This window comes from Notolepis coatsorum (assembly GCF_963971535.1).
Source record: "Notolepis coatsorum genome assembly, chromosome: 6".
NCBI lineage: Eukaryota > Metazoa > Chordata > Actinopteri > Aulopiformes > Paralepididae > Notolepis > Notolepis coatsorum.
Window position 1 is genome coordinate 102480165 of NC_140170.1, and position 15293 is coordinate 102495457.

The window sequence follows — 15293 nt, forward strand, 5'->3', positions numbered from 1 at the left end:
ACTTTGTGCGTATATTTACGCACAGCTCCGACCGTGCGTACCTGGCGCCCGGTGGTAGAATATGAATATTGCAACGCGGAAATAAGCTTCCGTGCATTAGTTTCAACACTGGCGTGTTCTGTATGATGACTCTCTCCACCCCTCGGTCAAACTCCTGAAATTCGCTGACGACACCACCCTGGTGGGTCTCATCTCCAGAGGGGACGAGTCGGCCTATAGGAGGGAGATCGAGAGGCTCCAGAGCTGGTGCAGCTGCAACAACCTGGAGCTCAACGCTCAAAAGACAGTGGAGATGGTAGTGGACTTCAGGAGGAAAGCAGCCCTGCCCCCTCCCATCATACTGGGAGGCACTCTGTGGAGTCATGCCGATTCCTTGGCATGACCATCTCCCGGGATTTTAAATGGGAGCTCAACATCACGGGCCTGCTCAAGAAGGCCCAGGGGAGGATGTTCTTCCTCCGGCAGTTGAACAAATATAAACTGCAGAGGACCATGATGGCCGAATTCTACACGGCCATCATTGAGTCCATCCTCACCCACTCCATCATCTCCTGGTTCCCTGCTGCAGCGGCAAAAGATCTCGTCAAGCTGCAGCGGGTGATTCGCTCCGCGGAGAAGGTGATCGGCTGTCCCCTGCCCTCCCTCAGGTCCCTGCATGACTCCAGGGCGCTGAAGAGGGCGAGGAAGATCATGGCCGACCCCTCCCACCCCGGTCACAGCCTCTTCACCCTGCTCCCCTCTGGGAGAAGGCTGAGGATCCCAAAGGCTGTGAAAGCTCGTCACAGACTGAGCTTCTTCCCCTCAGCCGTAAAATAGCGACAGTAGTGTAATTATTGTCAAACCCTATAAATATAGCATTTGGAATAGGTCTTTCTTTCCGAATTAATGCAGCATGGTTTATATATAGGGTTATCGGGGTGCACTGACTGCGCTCGCGGGGAACTGTTTTCAGAAATAGCAGATAGGAATGAATGAATGAATGAATGAGGGGCAGTCTAATTTCAGAGAGAACATAATATTAACTAGAGTCCGCTATACCCGAGACACCTCCTTCATTTGTACCGCAATTTGAGACCGAAATTGGAGCGTGGAACAAAGCGCACAACCATCCCCATGCACATTCAAGTCCTGACTCCACCCTCGGGTCTTTGGCCACCGGCACGGTCCATCGTGATATTGGAGATGGATCGAGCAATAGACTGTTACTGTACCACCCATGTAGCTGTCAAAGCTCCATCACAAATGCAGTTATGTGAATAGAAAGGGATTCCACTCAGTGACGCATTTGCCTGATACATGTCGTTGCTGCATGTCGGGAGGAAGGCAATGATGCATGTTTTCAATTCATTAAATAAAACTGATACTTTTTGCAAGGGTTTACTGACTGTCATACAAATAATCAACCAACTACACTGTAACTTTTCAGTGCACGTTTTTATTTACATTGTGACAACAGCCTTGTGAGCTCCCGCAGTGACCCGCACACAGACATGATGGAATTCAAGTTCAAGTTTGTATTGATCACATAATAGGCAGGCTACACATGGCGTAGGCTACATGGCAGTGAGATTCATTGTTCTTGTATATGCTCTCGTATTATTGTTTATATAGGCTACCTAATGCCGACATCAAAATAGATTGTATGCCTCTACAAATCATATGCAGGTAGAAAATTTACGGAGAACTTTAATCCCTGGGTATTAATCGAACAAAACGAAGAAAAGGCATATTCCAGCATGGTTATTAATGACACCAATGGCAAACAGTGGTTAACGGTCTTTATTAGTGTTTGCACTGCCCAGGCAGCAATGGTCTTTAGGAAGTTAATAGATATCATATCCGACATCACCGTACGTGTACATGTCTGTCAGCCTGTCGTGTATTTCTCCCATAACACGCTTCGCTCGGTTTAGTCCACTTTTCCACATTTCATGGGGGTGTTTCATTACCGTATTCTATATGCAAATACTTAAAATCGTGCACGAGCGCGGAGCGTAGAACAAATGGTATTTATCAACACGGAGTGTGCGTAGAACCTGTGTGCGCACGTGTGATAAATCCCGATTTTTCTGTACGTACACATATTCTAAATTCTGTGCTTAAGAACGAAAATAGAACACTTTCTAAGAATTGTTGATAAATGAGGGCCCAGGCTTATGCATAAGCATAAAGTATAAAGATAAGCTTTGCAAAACAAGTATGCAGTCCTCAAAATCAAGTAAAAGAATGGCCACTTTTCTGCCCACCTGTTAAGAGGTTAAGTTGTCCAACTGAACAAGCTAATCATATTAAAAGCAAGCTGTAATCTCTGTGTGGAGAGTATGTGTGTTTCAGAGTAACAAGATGAAGGATGTGTGAGGTCTACTACGGGAGTGTTGGTTTAGGTTTTACCACAAAGGAGTATAGCTGGGATGACTGGGTGCGCAGTTCTGGTCGGCATTCACCAACGCACAGCTGGACCGGTCCTGGTGGGCTGCCCTGGGGTGCTGCTGCCATCTCACACACTATCCTATCAGGACACACACACACATACAAGAAAACAAGTGCATGAACATACACACCTTAAAACACACACACGTTGAACCAAGCATGTATTTATTTTCAAAGCAATAACACACACACACACACACACACACACACACACACACACACACACACACACACACACACACACACACACACACACACACACACACACACACACACACACACACACACACACACACACACACACACACACACACACACACACACACACACACACACACACACACACACACACACACACACACACACACACACACACACACACACACACACACACACACACACACACACACACACACACACACACACACACACACACACACACACACACACACACACACACACACACACACACACACACACACACACACACACACACACACACACACACACACACACACACACACACACGGCACAGTATCACATCTGATGACCCGGAGCAGGAGTGCTCCTCTCTCCTGGCCCATGTGATTGGGGCAGAGTTTCATAGTAGTTGCGGGTCAATACGGAAGGCCATCTTTCTTTCTAATGGAAAACCTATAGCAGCAATATAACACCAATGATAAACTCCCCTCCCCATCTGCAGCACGATTGCCACCCACCATTACCTCCCCCGTTACCATGACAACGGAGGGGCTCCTTCGATAAATCACTATCGCCCGTCAGGTCAATAAGATAAAGTGCTCCATGAATAAGTCATTATAGAAACTGACCCCACGGTGAAATTAATGGTTGTAACAGCTGTAATGTCATGTTTTAAAGCACTGCGAGCGCCGAATGAATGGTCTCACTGAAGACCCAGCTCGGAGAGGATGAGCTGTCGTCAACCCCAGACACAGTGAGCCGGTGTGTCCTCCTCTTCGGCACTCCCTCCTCTTCATACATCACCAGAGTTTCCCATTTTCTGCTGGCATGTTCTTTTCTTTTTACAAGGGTATAAATAAAGTCCCCGCAGCCATGGCCCAATCGAATTACATGGCTATGTGAGAGAACACATGGCTAACAGATTGTCCCTGCAGTCAGCGACATTCAGCGCATTTCAATTACAGCCATGGTGTGTGTGTGTGTGTGTGTCTGTGTGTGCGTGTGTGTGTGTGTGTGTGTGTGTGTGTGTGTGTGTGTGTGTGTGTGTGTGTGTGTGTGTGTGTGTGTGTGTGTGTGTGTGTGTGTGTGTGTGTATGTGTGTGTGTGTGTGTGTGTGTATGTGTGTGTGTGTGTGTGTGTGTGTGTGTGTGTGTGTGTGTGTGTGTGTGTGTGTGTGTGTGTGTGTGTGTGTGTGTGTGTGCGTGCGTGCGTGCGTGCGTGCGTGCGTGCGTGCGTGCGTGCGTGCGTGCGTGCGTGCGTGCGTGCGTGCGTGTGTGTGTGTGCCTGACAGCCTTGCGACAGCAACGTACAATGCAAAGACTAGGTTCTTCTACAGCTCCTCTGCACCAGAGGAATGTAGAGCTACATGGAAACCTGCTCGCTGACGGGGCATCGCCTGGGGTTCCTCTTCATCAGAGACTGTGTGTGTGTGTGTGTGTGTGTGTGTGTGTGTGTGTGTGTGTGTGTGTGTGTGTGTGTGTGTGTGTGTGTGTGTGTGTGTGTGTGTGTGTGTGTGTGTGCGCGTGTGCGCGCGTGTCTGTGTGTTTGTGTTTATGTGTGTGTTTATGGGTGTGTGTGTCTGTATGTGTGTGTCTGTATGTATGTGTGTGTGTGTGTGTGTGTGTTTGTGTGTGTGTCAGTGTGTGCATGCGTGCGTGCCGTGCGTGCATGTGTGTCCCTATGTGTTTTAGCAGGAGGGTAGGATGTATTTCTTACTGTTCTGCTGTGATGTAGCCCTTCTCCCGCGGGGAGCACATGACTCCTGCCACCTCCACGTTGCCCTCCAGCTCAGAGAAGGACAGGCCCAGGTTCAGGCCCTGGATGGTGACCAGTGTTCCCCCCTCTAGCGGCCCCGCCACCGGGCTCACCTGGAGGACAGGAACAGAGAAAATAATAGCTTGTTTTTTTCTTTAGTTTTTACTTACATTTAAAAGTTTCAATACACAAAACGAGAAAAAACTAATCACAAAAAAAAAGTATCTAGACAAGTCATGTGTCTAGAAAAAAAAAGAAAGAGAAAGTACGACAGGAAAGCAAAAGGGTCAAACAAACTCCCAGGCGACATTGTTAATAACCGTCACAGCAATCATATGACTCTATGTATGGAAGCATGACAACTAACGGATTGTAGTCAGAAGAGAAGCCATATTCATTATATCCAACAGAGCCTCAGGTCGGTTATTCAATGTGGTTTTGGAAAGTAAATGGCAGAATGGCCAGGAAAAGAAAGCGTAAAAAAAATGAAAATTCAAGCCCCGATCCAGACCTTTTTGTAATGTATACATTCTTGACGTTGAATTGTAGATGGAAAATACACTTTTGAAACATTTTGAAAATATCACATTAAGGGTACTATGAGGCACAGAAATATACTATTTGTATAATACTATGAACTGTTAATATCTATATTGACCACACCGGCGGCCCTTTTGCTCTTATGTCATGCTCAGGTCCTGCATTATTATTATTATTATTATTATTATTATTATTATTATTATTATTATTATTATTATTATTATTATTATTATTATTATTATTATTATTATTATTATTATTATTATTATTATTATGCTCAGGTTGGGTTCCTTTTCACCCTGTTCCCACATTGGGTGCATGGCATAAGAGCAAAATGGCCACCATGTGAATATGATCAACGGCGGGACCGCCAAAACGTCAACATAAAAACATCTTACTAGTCTATACATATGAACAGTTTATAGCATTTTAAGTTAAGACTAGATTAACCTTTTTCAAATACTATTTGTATATTTCAAGCTAGACTAAACAAAACCTCATATTACAGAGAGAAAGCTTTGTTTACAACGAGCAAGGTGACCACACCCAGCAGAGGACCTGCGGAGCAAAACAGCAGCACTCAGACCCTCCAGGATTTAGCAATTCAGCGATCGCAAGAATTAACACAAATTCAACCAAATCCTGAAATATTTGTCGTTATGCCAATTCAATTGCGAGCATTACCCCACTGTCAGCCTGGAAACGGTGTAGAACTACCACATGCCTCCTACGATACATGTGGAGTCGCCAGCCACTTCTTTTCACCTGACAGGAATGTAGTAACGCGTGCAGAGGTTCACTCTATTTCCCCAAGATCCCCTCCCTGCTAAACAAGCAGTTAGGAGTCACCGGGACGCCTGTATCAGTTCCGCAACCGTTCCTATTTCCGGGGTAGGCCTGATTGGCCCCGACAGGCACGTGACCCGCCGCGGCCACGCCCCGCGGCAGCCCCAGGACGCGGCAACGAGGCTGCTGTGGTTCACCGCCGCTTTCCGCCTTCAACGCCGCAGAGTTACCATACGCTATACAATATACTATGCAATGTACTAATATACAATACGGCTCACTTTTCCCACTTCAATGACAGAGCCGCTGTTTAATAATATTGTCGCGGCGGAGCTCCGTCGCGGCAGCATTATGTAGCAGTAATCCCCCCTTTTTTACCATCGACAACTAGCTCAATTGGTAACGCTGCTTGGCTGTGGATCCTATGGTCCGTTTGTGACAAGTTCAATTCCCTTAATTTTTATTTATTTTTTTAACGTGCATTTATAGTATAGTATTTTATACTATAGCGTATTGTATATTGTATATTGTATGGTACAGTAACGGTCTCTGGAGCGCAACAGTAAGAAGCATTTGCACTGCAACGCATACACCTTACTGTAAATTGTACCTCATCCCATTTCTGCTTTGCACTATAGCGTATTGTATATTGTATATTGTATGGTACAGTAACGGTCTCTGGAGCGCAACAGTAAGAAGCATTTGCACTGCAATGCGTACACCTTACTGTAAATTGTACCTCATCCCATTTCTGCTTTGCACTATAGCGTATTGTATATTGGTACATTGCATTGTATATTGTATGGTACAGTAACGGTCTCTGGAGCGCGCCAGCATTTGCACTGCAACGCATACACCTTACTGTAAATTGTACCTCATCCCATTTCTGCTTTGCACTATAGCGTATTGTATATTGTATGGTAACTCAGTTACTTCTATTCTGCATCGAACGCTGTACATATGTCTCTATACTATTTTATTTCATACAACAATGTATGCCTTTCAAATGTTAAATGATAAATGATTGCATGATACACACTGAAATAATCCTGCGCTCGAGCAAATTTGCTGCTGCGGGCGGCGTTGAAGGCGGAAAGCGGCGGTGAACCACAGCAGCCTCGTTGCCGCGTCCTGGGGCTGCCGCGGGGCGTGGCCGCGGCGGGTCACGTGCCTGTCGGGGCCAATCAGGCCTACCCCGGAAATAGGAACGGTTGCGGAACTGATACAGGCCACCGGGACACATACCCCGCCGGCTTCCCACCAGCTAACACTGCCAATTGTGTTAGTAGGGACGACTGACCAAGCCGGAGGTACCGCTGACAGCTGGATTCGATCCCAGAGTCTCTGCGGTGGTAGGCAAGTGCTTAGTCCACTGCGCTACCCAGCCGCACCCCTGAGACAGCTTGTAAATTTGACCAATTCCTGCAACAGTTCTGCATAAAATGGTCAAGCTGCTCGCAATGTCCTGGTTTTGGTTCTCATGGCCAGTTCACTTTGCCTAAACAAAAATCTATTATTTTCATGTGGATTCCCACGATAAAACACATAAAAAGTGTTGCGAATTGCATTGCAAAATGATTGCAAAGCAAGCGCTTTGTGTCGCAAATCGCAATAATCACCAACTAACTCTGAAATCCTGGTGGGTCTGAGCAGTGCTGCAGTGGTGCGCCTCTCCTTCCCCAAATCTATACAGTCTATTCATTCCGCAGCAGCTTCTTCAGAAGCACTAATAACGTGACGGGGACTTCAAAGGCTCGGGGCTCTTTGAAGTGGGAGAGAGACTTGCTTCTCCGCGTCTGACCCGCTGTGCCTCATTCTGGAGAAGGAACAGGAGTTTGTGACATATAAGATCCATAGCTGTCCTCTAAATAGGCTGAATTCGTTTAACTGTCAAAACACTTTGGGGATCCAGCCCATACGGTGTGAAGTCAAGTGCGAGGCAGCCTGATGGTGAGGTGCTAGTTGGAAGTTTGTTAAGAATGGCGTTAGTATTTCCTGCTCATTTACAGCCTAGTATGCATGACAATGGTTAAGTGTTCATGCACACAATAGTGCAACTATTGAATTCAATTGTTTCATCGCCACTTTGCACACACATCATCCACAATGAGATTATTGTAAATTAATATTGTGAATTAGTGTTGTAAAATTCCTTTTTTAATGCAATTTTATGCTATTTCTAATGTGTTTTTCTCGTTGTCCTATTTTATTGATGTCACTGCTACATAGCAGAGAAGATAAGACTTTCACTCCTGTATGCTGTACAGTATGGAGGATGTGCTAATACAAATCTGAATCTGAAATCTCAATTTACTGTAAGGAAAAAGTCTGATTAAGCTATTGTATTTACATGATTCTATACAATTACAACTCCCTTAATAATCCCCTTTACTGTACATGTGTGATGATGTGATTGATTATCAAGAGGGAATGTGTGTTTTGCTTAGAAATATTAAATGGGAACACATCTGAAAGGTTTTTTTCAAAACAATTCATTGTTTTGTATTTCTAATCAAGTACTGTAGAGCAGCAGTTTCTGCCCTTCAAGATTCCAAGCTGTTTTTGGCTGGGCTCCGCCCATACTCGCAATGCGCTTTGAGTGACAGTCACCCACAGTCTGCACTGGCAGATACCTTTTGGGGGAGAGAGAGAGATAGAGATATAGAGAGGGACTAATTAATTTCGCCGTGGGGGGCATAATCTCAAGGGACAATGCATTGGTAACTTGTTTCAAATGACAATATATACCCCCGTGAATATTATTGCACTGTACACTGGAATATTAATAATAATAATAATAATATCTTAAATGTATATAGCGCCTTTCAGGAGACCCAAGGCGCTTAACAGGTAAGGGAGGGGGACAGGGAACAACGTAACAACAAAATATTAATCAAAAGGAAAGAATATAGAGAAAATGAAAGAAAAAGGGGAAATCAGGCAGTCATTTACAAATTTGGTGAAAAGGTGGGTTTTGAGTTGGGATTTGAAAGAGTGCAGGGATGTAGCACTACGGATGTTTGGAGGGAGTGAGTTCCAGAGGGTGGGTGCGGCCACAGAGAAGGCTCTGGGACCAACAGTCCGCATGTTGGTGGTGGGGATGGAGAGGAGACCGGAGTCAGAGGACCGCAGCCTCTGGGGCGGAATCTAGGGATGGAGGAGGTCCGCTAGGTACCGGGGGGCAAGGGAGTGAAGGGCTTTGTAGGTGATGAGGAGGATCTTGAAATTGATGCAGGACTTGACTGGAAGCCAGTGGAGGTGGATGAGGGTGGGGGTGATGTGGTGCCAGGACTTGGTGCAGGTGAGAACCCTGGCAGCAGAATTTTGGACATATTGTAGCCTGTTCAGGGCATTACTGGGTAGCCCTATGGGGACAGAGTTTGCATAGTACAGACGGGAGGTGACGAAAGCATGGATGAGAGTCTCTGCTATGGAGTCGGGGAGAGATGGCCGGAGTCGAGAAATGTTCCTGAGATGGAAAAAGGCTGATTTGGTTATTGTTTTGATGTGGGAATGAAAGGAGAGGGTGGAGTCCAGTATGACGCCCAGGTTGTGAACTTCTGGGGAAGGGTATTGACAAAGGGTATTGACAAAGCCATACTTGGTCATTTACTGTACATTGGAGGGGGTTGGGTTAGGACATTTGCAGGGGCCAGTTTCGAATTGCAGTCTCCCGTAGGTGTTCTTTGAGAGTGTTTTTGAAAGTGGGTAGTGATTCACATTCTTTTACAGCTTTGGGTAGGGCGTTCCACATTGATGTGACATAATTGCTAAACGTGTTTAGTCCCTTGTTTGAGCCGAATCTGGGTTTAACATGATTTGTGGAGCTCCCTCTGGTGTTGTGATCGTGGTATTCACTGACCTTTGGGAAGTATTTTGACATGTACATGGGTACCTTGGCCGTGTAGTGTATCTTGTAGACCAGGCCCATTGCAAGTTGCTGTACTCTGTCGTCTACTCTAAGCCATCCTAGGTTGTCAAAGTGGGCAGGGGTGAGGTGGGTTCTAGGAGTCAGGTCAAGCAGTAGTCTGACCATTTTGTTTTTAGTGCCTTTGAGGTGCTTTGGTACCATGAGGTGCAAGCATAGTCGTAGTACCCTTGAATGAGTGCTCCTGCCAGAGTCTTCAGGGTATTCTTGTTTACCAGAGAGGAGATCCGGTACAAGAATCGAGTTTGTTGGTTGACTTTCTTTATTACATTGGATGCCATTTTGTCACAGGAAAGATTAGCCTCTAGGATGGAACCCAGGTAGGTAATTTCATCTTTCCTTGTGACAATATCCAGTCAACATTGACAAAACAGATTGTTTTTTCATCCGTATATTTCCGTTTTATACCGTTTTGAATATGAGTATAGTTTTGATGATTCTTAGTAATCCCAGGAAAAGACGCGATAATAGCCCTTTAGTGGAATACACTAAACACATTGTCATTTTTCGCCTGATTATCGAATCTTCCTGAAATCAACGCTAGATTATCATTATTATCCTTCCTCATGCATACATGAAATGGCCCTCGTAGCGGGGCGCTCCCCACGCCACCTCCTGCACTCAACGGTAAACAGCCACACACACACACACAGACAGCCACGATCGCGGTAGAAAGAAATATCAGATCAACGCAAGATTTCATAGAGTCCTTACCTGGTCTCTGATGTAATGCAAAAGAAATAATCCAATTATCTGATCGCCATTCCAAATACTGCTCTTGGAGGTCCATCCCACATTGCCCGGCATTGCATATGAAGGGGGGGGGGGGGGGGGGCAGCATAGCAGATGTAACGTTGTAAAGGCTCGTCCTGCCGGAGTATTTAAACCCCGCCCGCATGGCTCAGATCGGCCCTGAAAAGAAACTACACGATTTCTAATAGAGTGCAATACCGTCTGGAAGGCGTAGGCGGCGGTATTTGCCCTTTTGCGACCTCAGACCCATTCCCAATGATAACATCAGGCTGGATGGATGAAAAATGAATGGATATAGCTAATAAAAGAAATAACGATTAAAACCCGACTTTTCTCGTGATTGGCGCTGAATGAGTTAAGTGTAAAAGCAATTTTAAGATAAAGTTATATGATTCAGGATTCAATATCTAGGCTACTCATTAATTGACTGATGGAAAAAAGCATAAATAGAAACATTGTCTGCTACAAAGTGAAAACATGAACTGCTCAGAGAACATCAAATCAAAGGCAGTCAAATCAGGCAACGCAAACTGCTCCTATAGCCAGTGGCTTGTCATGAGACGAGATCATCACAGGGATTGTATCAAACGATGGCATTTTTTACGAGCGGTGGGCTAGGGGGTACAAATCTTTGCACAAATTAACCATGCCACATTAGCGAGGCTCTTGCCCGTGTCAAACTTCATTCATCCAGGCCAGCTGGCCCAGTCAATTGTTCTAAGACAAAACAGAACCAGCTGGCAAGTGCTCGTTAATAATAATTCAGTTTACCACAGTTGGAGACCTGTGTAATACATGTCTCTAGTAAACCACTTATGTTACTGCCTAATGCATACTGCCATTGTTTACATGGCTTATGCCATACTCGCATTATTGTCTTAATCACATTACAACCGCATTATTGGTGTGCATGTAACAACATAGCCAATGTGTGTTTTGGTATAAACACCACTGTAATGTGTCATACAAAACTGTTGTTTTCAAACGGAGGGTCGAGTGTATTATTATTATCATTTAGCATGTTTTGGAGACTTGCTCTCTCTCCTTTCTTTTCATCATCAAGTTACTCGAATTAAAGGAGCAGTGCTCAAATTCGAGAACCAACATCTGTCTCTTGTCGTGTCTGTTCTGCACTGCACCTGTGTCCAACACACCTACTCAGACTGTAACAGTCGAGGGATCATAGCCTTATGAACATTAAAATGCGTTCACAGAAAAAATGTGGTCTATTAAAGGAAGGCAACACCACAAAACAACATACACCTCATTTAGTAGAGCCTTAGCTGAGCATACAGTATGTGTCAGTACTATGGAGTGGATAGTAATGCTGGGCCACTATTTCTGGACTTTCAGGGTTCAATACATCAAAATGACGTCATCTGTTGTAGGGCAATATTTTTTAAACAGACTGGGGGATGGCTCTCTGTTCCTCTTGGCTCCCAGCCTCCCCCCCTTTATTTTTCGAAAATATTGCCTCAGCATTGATGACATCATCTCAACACAGTGAATCCTGAAATCCAGACTCCACAAAGCCAAAATATCCATTCAATGTTATTATTTTTATCACTTACCACTTACACATTCACCCAAGGCGCTACTAAATTAGATGTGTGTTGGTTCGCAGTGTTGCCTTTGACTGGAGGGTTGCTGCTTTGAAAAGTGTGTGTGAGGAAAGTAAATGTGTGTTGCATTTCCCGCCGTTAACATAATACCCATTGATGTGCCCTTGAGCAAAGCACTTAATCCCCAACTCCTGCCGTGACTGTAGAAGTTGTACTGGGAGCTCCCAGGTGTTATGTGTTCCATGTGTAACTCTTCCTCGACCAAAACTACACACCAATGTCCCCCCATTGTTGTCAATAAACATGGCTTCTTAATTACTCGTCTTGTTAAATAAGGGCTAAAAAGAAATTACATTTACTACAGGGGCGACAGTGGCTCAGGAGGTAGAGCGGTCGTCTGGTAATTCAAAGGTTCCCGGTTCGATTCCCACTTCTCCCGGGTAGCGTGTCGAAGTGTGCTTGAGCAAGACACTTAACCCTAACTGCTCCCGATGAGCAGGTTGGCACCTTGCATGGTTGCCTCGGCCGTCGGTGAGTGAATGGGTGAATGTGAGGAACAAAGAAATGCTAAAGCCCTTTGGATAAAAGCGCTATATACATGCACCATTTACCGTTTACATGGACATTTATTTATAGACGACAATAAGATGACAAACAAACATAAATGTGTTTGTTTGTTCTAAGGTGGGTGATTATGCCCGCCCGCCTGCCTGACTAACTGGTGACCAACTGACCTCAGTGATGCGTGGATTGGTACACCTGACATTCCTGGCGGACAGGTCCAGCCAGCGGCTGGCGTAGGGGGAGATGGGCGGGCAGTGCTGCCTCATGGTGCAGCGACCCTCGCCGCTGCACCAGCCGCACTGGAACTTGCGCTCGGCCCGGAGACACATGCCGCAGCTGTCCCGCTGGGCACTGCACTTGTAGAGCTGCACTGTGGGAGGACGGGAGGAGGAGGAGGACAGCGGGTCCAGAAAAAGAGAATCACTCTTTTCGGACATCGCAACGTTGATATTATTGAATATATCCTTGAATATGAGAATGATAGAGATAAGATAAGGCGAAATATTCATATTATCTCTAGAGGGGGGATATTGCTGTCAACAGCACTACGCAGCGGTGGTGGTTCGGGTGAGAATGTACCAAACCAAATAAGAACATAACAAGAAAAGAGATAATGAGAAACATTTCCATATGATAAAAGAAGTAAAGGTTTAGGCACTTTCCACACACGATATCTACAGATATACACAGTGAGCGAATTTGAATGTTATTATTGTACAGAGATACTATATATGTGTGATGTTATTGCTCTGAAGTACAGAAATGTGTCGAGTACATATACAGAAATATTATTCTGCAGCCTACAATGGTCGAGTGTCAAAAAAGCCACGCTTCACGGCGATGCTCAGAGAGACATGGATTCATCCCTCACCCATTGCAGCAGCACAGGTTGACTGGGTGCTTCTTGATAACAGTGGCCCTGCTATTGTGAACTTTCTCCCAAGGCGTGCTCCTTGGAGTGCATCATGCAACCTATATCCCTGCACCCCCTCCCCCCGCAGAGTGAAAGCTTTAACACTCCTCTCTGGCCCCTCCCCCTGCAGAGCGAAAGCTCTGGCCCGTGGCACCGTGATGGATGGCAGAGCACCTTTAATCCTCTCAGGATTGTCGATGATGAAATTGCCGTTCCATACGATGGAGAGGTCCGCCGCCAGGTCACTGATCTTCACACCCTCGTAGATGTACTGCGAAAGGAGAGAGAGAAATGATCAAACAGAGGAGGGGAGAGAGAGAGAGGAGAGAGAGAGAGAGAGAGAGAGAGAGAGAGAGAGAGAGAGAGAGAGAGAGAGAGAGAGAGAGAGAGAGAGAGAGAGAGAGAGAGAGAGAGAGGGGGGGGGGGGGGGAGAGAGGGAGAGGGAGGAAGGAGGGGGGGGTGAGAGGGAGGATAGGGGGTCAAACAGAGTAAGGATTGAAAAAAGATACAGTAGGGGTGAGGGAGAGGGAAAGAGAGAGAGAGTGAATCAGTGAGTGGGTTGGAGTGACCGATCATCCACATCTCAGGAAAGTGGCCTCCGCACTCATCGTTATAGAGGAGCAAGGTGTGCATTTCATTAACAAGTGTGCCGCGTCTGTCTGGCGTTCACCTTCTCACTCAGCTTCCTGAGGAGTTTCCTTTAATAGAACCTCACCTGAAACTCTCAAGGGGATCCACCGTGTTCCTGTTCTACAATATGAAGACCTAGATGTTAGTTTGAATGACATTGCCATATTCCTTTTAATAAGCAATGACATACATTAAAAGGTCACCTTGAATACCCAAAGGTAAAAAGGTGCACATACTGTATACAGATCTTCGGGAAAAAAGTTGATTGATCTCAATTTCACCAATTTATTTTGGCCATGTAATGTTGGGCCTGGTGTTTCTGACATAAATGATGTGTTACTTGACACGTCACTTGAAGCCAGGAGTGGGATTCCTTTTTCTTTCCTTCGTTTTTGTTCTCCTCTCTCTCCCTCTCCTCTCCTCTCTCTCTCCTCCCTTCTCCCTTCTCTCTCTCCTCCTTCTCTCCTCTCTCTCTCCTCTCCTCTCCCCTCCTTTCTCCCCTCTCTCCTCCTCCTTTCCCTCCCTCTCCTTCTCTTCTCCCTCCTCCTCTCCCTCTCCTCCCTCATCTCCTCTTCTCCTCCTCCCTCTCCCCTCTCCTATCCTCTCTCTCCCTCCCTCTCTCCCTCTCCTCCCCTCTCATCTCCTTCTCATCCACCCCTCTCTTCTCTGCTCTCTCTCTTCTCCTCTCACCTCCCCTCTCTTCTCTCTCTATTCTCTCTCATCTCTTTCTCTTCCCTCTCCTCCCTCTCTCCTCCTATCCTCCCTCTCTCCTCCCCTCCTTCTCCTCTCCTCCCCCTCCCCTCCTATCTCCTCTCCTCCCCTCTCCTCTCCTCCCCTTCCACTCTCCTCCCCTCTCCTCTCCTTTCTTCCCCTCTCCTCTCTCTCCTTCTCCTCTCTCTCTCCCCTTCCCTCCCTCCCTCCCCTCTCCTCCCTCCTCTCCTTTCTTCCCTCTCCTTTCTTCCCCTCTCCTCTCCTCCTCTTCCTCTCCTCTCCTCTCCTCTCCCTCTCCTCTCCTCTCCTCTCCTCTCCTCCTCTCTCTCTCTCTCCTCTCCCCCTCCCTCCCTCCCCTTCCCACTCTCTTCCCATCTCCTCTCCAATAGCAGTGCGACTCCCACTGGGAGAGCTTGAGGTCATACCGAGCTGTTCTGACACTGTACGCTGGTGCTGTTGAAGCGCAGTGCCGTGACACGGTGGCTGACGCCCTGGACCGGACCACCAGGCACTCGTAGCC

General features: G+C 46.3%; 1 protein-coding gene across 1 annotated transcript in view; it reads right to left on the reverse strand.

Annotated features, from left to right (window-relative positions):
• The window catches only part of LOC311229629 (plexin-A2-like), a gene marked incomplete at its 5' end in the record, with an annotated part of 168906 nt that overhangs the window by 41165 nt on the left and 112448 nt on the right, over positions 1–15293 (reverse strand). The window contains 6 exon segments of the mRNA XM_084315706.1: positions 2392–2509; positions 4348–4499; positions 12690–12889; positions 13607–13703; positions 15199–15273; positions 15276–15292. Of these exon segments, the coding sequence (XP_084171832.1) occupies positions 2392–2509; positions 4348–4499; positions 12690–12889; positions 13607–13703; positions 15199–15273; positions 15276–15292 (659 nt within the window).